This window comes from Sceloporus occidentalis, unplaced genomic scaffold (genome assembly GCF_023333645.1).
Source record: "Sceloporus occidentalis isolate IW3139 unplaced genomic scaffold, rSceOcc1.0.p SCAF_140, whole genome shotgun sequence".
Lineage (NCBI taxonomy): Eukaryota > Metazoa > Chordata > Lepidosauria > Squamata > Phrynosomatidae > Sceloporus > Sceloporus occidentalis.
The window spans coordinates 86,785-94,676 of record NW_028317120.1 but is presented as its reverse complement, the minus strand read 5'-3'; the positions used below and the strand labels follow the sequence as shown (position 1 = coordinate 94,676).

The 7,892-nt window shown below is 38.7% G+C and overlaps 1 protein-coding gene across 1 annotated transcript; it reads right to left on the bottom strand.

Moving 5' to 3' along the window:
• Positions 1-235: 235 nt before the first annotated feature.
• On the bottom strand, positions 236-7,203 carry LOC149280985 (vomeronasal type-2 receptor 26-like). The gene is made up of 5 exons (XM_089499802.1): positions 6,949-7,203; positions 5,696-6,001; positions 4,220-4,444; positions 1,559-1,682; positions 236-1,146 (listed from the first exon to the last, which is right to left on the bottom strand). The coding sequence occupies exons 1-5, from the start codon at positions 7,201-7,203 to the stop codon at positions 236-238; spliced, it is 1,821 nt and encodes a 606-aa protein (XP_089355928.1).
• Between the last annotated feature and the right edge of the window lie 689 nt (positions 7,204-7,892).

Sequence of the window (7,892 nt, the reverse complement as noted above, 5' to 3'; positions counted from 1 at the left end):
GCAGTCATTAGAGATCCCAGCATGGTCTACATAGACCATCTAGGGTCTTAACAATTTATGCTGAGTGTCGTACAAACAATCAGTCAACATGAAATCAGTCATACAGACTTCAGGCTGCCACTGAACATGTCTTGCCAGTACAAATATTGATATAAGCTATTTCACATAAGATGTCATAGTAAATCCTTAGGGCATTAAGACTTAAATTTCATAACTGTGTTAACCTTTATTATATCTACAGATTGTTATTTCTGCTACAAAACAATTGTGTTTTTGAGTTATTTTCTGGTCTAAATATAATTATATAACATTTTGGAATAAATATACATCCTAAAAGTCCAGCACTTGAAGCCAGTATGGCAAAAATCTCTACGGCCACCATGTTCTTCCCTTTGGTGCTCAGATAGGCCGGGATCATCGCAATCCAAACGCTGCAGAACACCAGCATGCTGAAGGTGATGTACTTGGCCTCATTAAAACTGTCCGGTAATGTCCTGGCTAAAAAAGCTATAATAAAACTAACAGCTGCCAGAAGCCCCATATAACCCAGGACACAGTAGAAGGCAATAACCGAACCCTCATTACACTGAATGATGATCTTTCCCTGATAGGAGTGCATGTCCAGCTCCTGAAATGGGGGCGAAATGGACAACCAAAAAATAATAATTATGACTTGGACAGATGAGCCAAACAATACAACAGAGCCAGACAGTTTGATTCCAAGACATTTTCTCCAGACACTGCCAGGTTTAGTGGCTTTAAAAGCAACACAAATCATGATAGTCTTGGCCAGCACAGAAGACACGGCTAATGAGAAGGCAACTCCAAAGACAGTTTGGCGTAGAATGCAGGTTATATCCAAAGGATGACCAAGGAACAGAAAGACACAAAGGAAGCTCATCATGATGGAGACCAGGAGGATCATGCTGAGGCTCCAATTATTGGCTTTTACAATTGGGGTATTTTTATATGAAACAAAAATCCCTGATACTGTAACAGTTAGAAGACAAAATAAAATTGAGATTGCTGTAAATGTTATAGCAACAGCATCATCATAGGACAAATACTCTTCCAATTTGGGAAGACACAGATCCTTCTTCTCATTGGGCCATTCATTATGTGCGCATTTTATGCAGTTTTCACTGTCTGTAAAAAATAAAAATACACAATCTTGAATTTCATGAAACATATGTAATTAATAAAAAATTATCAAAAATTTTTAAAATGGCTGGATCCAGAAATAACCTCAGGCAGATTACTAACATTTATTCTGCAGTACGGTTAATGGGAACAAAATAACCATCCATAGTCAGGATTATACTGCAGGTATTTGTCTTTCTAATGGTTGTCCGCCTGCTCTTGTAATATCTCCGTGCTCTTGTGTCTGGGTGTCGGTGTACGGGCCTGTGGTTTCAATCTGTGATGGGAATGGGAGTAATATAGAGTCGGCTGATTTGTTCAGAACATGCAGTGGATTTCGGGGCTTTCTCTCTATTAATCAGTCAGACGTAAACATTATTTTTTTGGTAAGAGTATCAGAGTATCAGGTGGGATATACCGGTCATATTGGAGATTTCTCCCTCTGAGCACAGGACGCAGTCGTAGCAGCAGGAATGGATCTCAGACCCCGGGGCTTTCCTGTAACCCGGCAAACAATTTTCTGAGCACTGAGATTTTGGAATCTGAATAAGAAACATATATTTTTTTATGCTGATTATTTTGTAAAGCTCCTAGAGCTCAATCTTGACTTCAAATGGTATTCTACCAAGTTACACTATCCGTAATATCTGTAATCTCTTATTGGTTATAGTATAAAACAAATGTGAAAACCAGTGCCTACCCGTGTATGAAGTAAAATACAATATAAGCAAAAGGAGGGATACTACCCTTCTTAACAGCAACGCAGCTGCAACCCTGTAAAACACTCTCCAGGTGTTGTTACTTCTCAAGCAAATTCCACTTAGGTGCGCTCGTGTAAACCGACCAGGAAACAAATTAAAAAAAAACAAAAAAACGTGATAAAATGCACAATTATTGACCAGTTGGTTTTCTCTATGCACTCACAAAATTTGCGTGGTATTCAGAGTATTCCTTAGAGTCTGTATGACAGAAGGCAAAAAACATGGGATGGTATCTCTTCTTCAAGGAGTAGTCAAAGGAGAATGATGCACTTACGCTTAGATGAATATACTGGGCATGTGTGTCATTCGGATGTATCTCCCGGGATGGTTGCTGCCTGATGTGTGTCCACAGCTCCACGATGGGATTCCCCGGTCCTTATGGCTGTTCTCCTAGTATCTCCAATGTTTCCAGTGGGGTATGGAATGCCTTACTAAATTACCAATCTTTTTCTCATCCAAAGATCAATCAATCATAAAAATGTATTGTGGGACATAGCCCTATCTTTATATATTACAAGAAACTATTAATACATGATTCCAAATAAATCAATAAATATTCTATAATAAATATATAAATACTTAAAATCCATATGTAGTATCCAAGTTATATACATAAATAGGTCAGAAGATACTGGTACAAGCTTTCTAAACGCGTTTCACCATCTTGGCTTCCCCAGGAGTGTGTTTTCTTATTTTCCATTCATCTCTTATATGTGTTTGGCGTCGTCTTCCGTTTCTTCCTCTTCTGGCGTCCATCTCTTCTCCTTACGTAATGACGTCGGGATCTCCTCCTTCCAAGGTGCGAGTCTCCTCCTTCGTGTCAAAGACACCGTCCAGGGTACGGACCGCCCCGTGATCACACGGAACTTTATTGGGAGGCTTGCAGGTAATCGCCAATGTCATAGAGGAAAAAAAGAATGTTAGTACTATCGTTTCCGGAGAGGTAGCCAACAAATGTCTCGGACTCTGTGTCTATATCGATGGGGATAACGTTGTCCTGTATTACAGGATGATGTAGTGACTGCCATAACAGTGAGAGACATGGTCATATGTAAGACCATGGTACTGTATAAAGAATAGATTATAGGTAGGATATAGAATAGATAGGTTATGGGACATAATTCCGATGTAGAACAGGTATAGTATTTTTAAAAGAAAAACATAGATAGAAGATGTGATACCCACAGTATAGTGTGAAGTTAATGATAAATGATAAACAACAATGAAAATAAAGATGAAAATAATAATGATAAAAATATAAATAAAATAAATAAAAATATAAATAAAAATAATATAAATAAAAATATAAATGCTTTTTTCTATATATGTGAGCCAGCATACAGACTCTAAGGAATCTTACTCTGAATACCACGCAAATTTTGTGAGTGCATAGAGAGAACCAATTGGTCAATAATTATCACATGGTTTTTTTTTAATCTCATATTGGTTGTAAAGTAGCTCTGTAACAATAACAATGTTTTTACTCAGGCTTAAACACACTTGTATAAGTTCACATTTTATATACAGTTAGGTCCAGAAATATTACTGACACAATTTGTATAATTTTGGCTCTGTTTGCCACTGCATCGGCTTTGTAATGAAACAATTGAGATTTAATTGAAGTCAGACTTTCAACTTTAATTCATGGGGTTGAACAAAAGTATTGTATGAAACATTTAGGAATCACAACCATTTTCATACACAGTCCTCTTATTTCAGAGGCTCAAATGTAACTGGACAAATCAACACAATCATTAATAAAATGTTTTTTTTAAGTTTTAGTATTTCTTGACAGGCCTTTATCGCAACTTGCTTCAGGTGTTTGTTTGTGGGTCTTTCTTTTTTTTCTTAGAATGTACCAAACTGTTGATTTCACCACTCCTAATGTCCCTGCTGGCTCTCTGATGTCTGACCAGCTTCCAAATGTGAATGCCACACCTCGAGTCAACTCCAGACCTTTTACCTGCTTAATTGATGAAAAAAATAACAGGAATGGCCCGCACCTGTCCATGAAGCAGCTTTTGAGTCAATTGTCCATATACTTTTGGACCCTTGAAAAAGGGGGAGCACCACAGTAAAGCTGTAATTCCTAAACCCTTCATCCAATTTGGATGTGAATATGGTCACAATAAAGCTGAGACACTGCATTTTAAGCCAATATTCATTATTTAACTGTAACCCGAAGTGATTTTGGCAAACAGCCAAACTAACAAACTTGTGTCAGTGACCAAATATTTCCAGATATAACTTTATTCAGTTCCTATACGATTTAATATAGCAAATATATTCTTATAACAAAGAATGAAAAGTCTTCTCACCTGGTTGGCTTCGTTCTTCCAGGTTATTAGACCGGGTTTGATGTTAAGCTGCTGATCAGCCGGAGCCCACGGATCAAAGACACCGACCACATCAAAGGATTTAACTTCTTCCTTATTTCCAACCCAGTTCCGAATTATGTGTGGGGTAACATACTCCCCATTTTCATCAAGATATAGATGAGAGGTTTGGTCCTCGGCTTTCAGATTTCTTATGTAATGGTGCAACTTTTATGAAAAATACAAAAGTACTGAAATAAAATCAGCTGTTTTACATTTTCTGAATAAGTAAATTGTAATGTATCCTTCAACGTATGTGCCTGCCATTGACACGCCATGACAAGAAATCTCTCTCATTCCACAGGTTTTATCTCCCAGTCTTTTCTGTTGTCTGTTCTCTCTCTCTCTCTCTCTCTCTCTCTCAGAACAGAGGGGACAGGGAGGATCAGTGAGAAGTTGGAGGGGCAGGTAAGAGCAGAAGGGACTCTAGGTGAAGTGGATCAGCAGGGAAGGCAAGAAAGGGCTGGGAAGATCAGCGGGGAGCTGGAGAGGACGAGTCAGAGCAGAGAGAGCAGGAATGGTCAAATGGGAGGACAGGTCAAAGCTAAGAGAGGCCCTGGATGGAATAGATCAGAGTAAAAATTGCATGAAAGGGCTGGAAGGGTCAGAGGGGAGCTGGAGACAGCAGTGAGAGGCAGACGGCAACAGAGGGCAGCAGAGGATACTAGTCCTAATGGGAATTTAAAAGCAAATTGTGCCATCTGATTGGCCCTTAACGTCCTGCACAGATTGACCAACAATTCCCACTGTAACAAGTCTATTATATATATATTGGGTACTGCTGCAGAGTTATTGGTTTTACGTAAATAGCAGAACTGTTCCCACTGCTAGATTTACTATTACTGCTAACTACACGGCTACCGCTTATGCCCCTGAATCACTCTCTTTTCATGACGCCTGACTTACCTGATGTTTGTAATTAGTTATTTTGATTTTATTTCCATAAACATTTTTTTCCTGAAATATGTACATATTGTGTAGGGCTTTAGCCATCACAAGCACTGCATTATTCACTCGAGAAGCATCCCCGTTGTTGATAAAATTAACAATGTCTTTCAAGCGTTCTCTCCCAGTACAGTTATAAAGCGAGTGCCCAAAATGAATTTCATAATACTGGTTTTTATAGGGATCTGGAGACAAGCATTTAAAAGCTGTTACCCACAAATCTTCCAGTAACTTGTCATCTGGGTAGCTCTTTGGGTGAAATTTCTCGAGGAAGAATGAAAGTTTTGGAACATGGTCGCTGTAATACGGTTTCAGTGTCAGAGTCCCGTTAAATACATCAGAGAAAGGATGGAACAGAAATGTGTTTGAAGACCACCTTGTGCCAAGAATTACAGATTTATTGATTAAGAAATGTTTTGTTTCCCTAATAATAAACATAAAAGCTTCAGAAACGGAACCACAAAATATGATAACTTGAGATGTTGATCTTTCTATTGTTTTGAAAGCGTATTCAAAAGTTTCAGCCATGCTTTGAGAATAATGTATTTTTATTACATATTCAGCACAAATTCCATCGTCTTTCATATACTTTGTCAGTACTTGGCTTTCGTTGTCTCCACTTTCATCATCTGTGGTTAAAATACCGACCCAGTTCCAGCCAAAGTGTTTCAGCAGCTTGGATAAAATATAATAACTGACATGGTCATTTTGAACTGTTCGGAAAAACGTCGGATAAACTCGTCTGTCGCTGAGCACGGAATGCGTTGCGCCATAACTGATCTACACGAAAACAAATGGATTATAACAGATGCTACAACCACCCTCTCGAACACTGAAGACCAAGACTTAGTTACACAAAAACGTTTACCCTTATGAACAAAGACCGTCTTACATCTTTTTACTGTGAATGGGTGAATCCTTACAGCACTTTTGTTCAATTGTAATTTCCCTTTTTCACATTTACTTTATGCAAACAACAATATACATTATTTATTGTTGCAGAGCTTTCTTTTGAAACCATATTAGTGCATAATGCGTTTTATAGGTGTCTAAATGAGCCTCTGCTCCAAGAGCCTGACTGGCCCTGTATAATGTGTATTTCAATCAGAGAGATTTCTACAAGAATTATGAAATGAAATACATTTATCTTAGCTGGATGGCAGTGTTGGGAACATGTATAAGTACTGCTGTGCACCTGCTCCTCTTCAGGGCTTGAAGTTTAGTCTATGGAAACCAATGAAGTTGAGCCACACACCTCATAAGTGAAGCTCTTATGACTACAAAAGGGGATTCTTACTGACTGATCCTGTCACATGACAGGAAGTTGAGGCATACTGTGCCATTAATGACAGTACTGTAGGAGTGGAGTCGGCTTGTGTTTCTATGAATACCCCTGCTACAAGAAAGGGACTTAATGCACCAAGTAGGCCCCAATATCCACAGGTGCAGTTTCATGACAACGCAGGAGCTTCCGGAAGCTTCTAGCCTGAAACTTGTACAATGACTGCTGAAAACTGACTGGAAAAACAGAAAGACAAGAAATTACCCAGTATGTATAGAGAGAATCCACCACATGCCACATAATATAGACGCTCGCTGAACACAAGGGTGCTTAAATGTCACGAGAAGTGAGCCTAGGGCTGATGGTTTGGAGTGCAGGGTTTGAGGTAACTAACATCTATTGAAGAGATTTAAACAATTGTACTAACGGTGCATATTCTGCTCACCTGTGCGTACCCATACATGCCTAGGATTTGTGCCATGGGTATAGTGGTGTCGGAAATTTCATCCCCAATAAAACCAGCCAGGGTACCTTGTTTAGTACAGGAGTAATTAGGGACGGTCTTTCCTGGTCCAGATAATATCTGAAGGATGCTTTTTACAGTCTTTTTTTCATTAGAACATGAATCAAATAAATGATATCCTAGAGTGATATTTGGTAAAATTTCCGGATCACTGTTGATCTCCCCAATGGCAAACATAAAGGTCAAAAGATTTTTGTAGAAATTTGGAATAGGGCTGTGGAAATATTACAAATGTGCTTTATTTTAGATTATTTTATATTATTTGATTTGCAGCTGTAGGAATGTATATACTTTGTTAAGAAAACTGTAAAGATATTCAAAACGAAAGGCAAAGAAGAACCCATTACACATATATGGAGACTTTGTGGAAAGTAACGTGATGCTTTGACTCTAAACTGATTGTAGTGAGGTGACCACTAGCCCCGCTGGTAGGTTTTCACCTGTATCAGCCGCTATTCCCCTGAGGTTGAGCTTCAGTAAACTCAAATGGCTGCAAGATTCATCCATACAAAGTCTTTCATTTACTTCTAACGCTCCCTGAGTCAACTAAACCTCTGGCTCACATACTTGTCACCTGCCATCTTACCTACTGCAGTCATAGCTGGTCTCCACAATACATGTTTTGCTCCTTTACAATTAATCATGATTCCTGCCGCCAGGTGATCTTCCTCGCCTGAGGCTTTATTAACACATCTTACAGTTACATTGTAGTAAGGCAAGGACCTCCTCGAGTATTTTTCTGTAAGCCCACATTGTTATGTGTCTCATTCAACCATTATATGAGACAAAACATGACTGCCCCATGGAGTAACTAATACGCATATAAAATAAAGACGAAAAGTCATAGAAGTCCAGATCCCTTTACT

Excerpts from the sequence above, each read along its gene's own strand:
- LOC149280985 (XM_089499802.1), bottom strand. The coding sequence starts at position 7,203 with ATGTTTGCCATTGGGGAGATCAACAGTGATCCGGAAATTTTACCAAAT. Across the intron at positions 6,002-6,948 it reads GCATGTATGGGTACGCACAG|ATCAGTTATGGCGCAACGCA; the intron begins GTGAGCAGAATA and ends GTTTTCGTGTAG. Across the intron at positions 4,445-5,695 it reads TAGAAAGATCAACATCTCAA|TTGCACCATTACATAAGAAA; the intron begins GTTATCATATTT and ends TTTTCATAAAAG.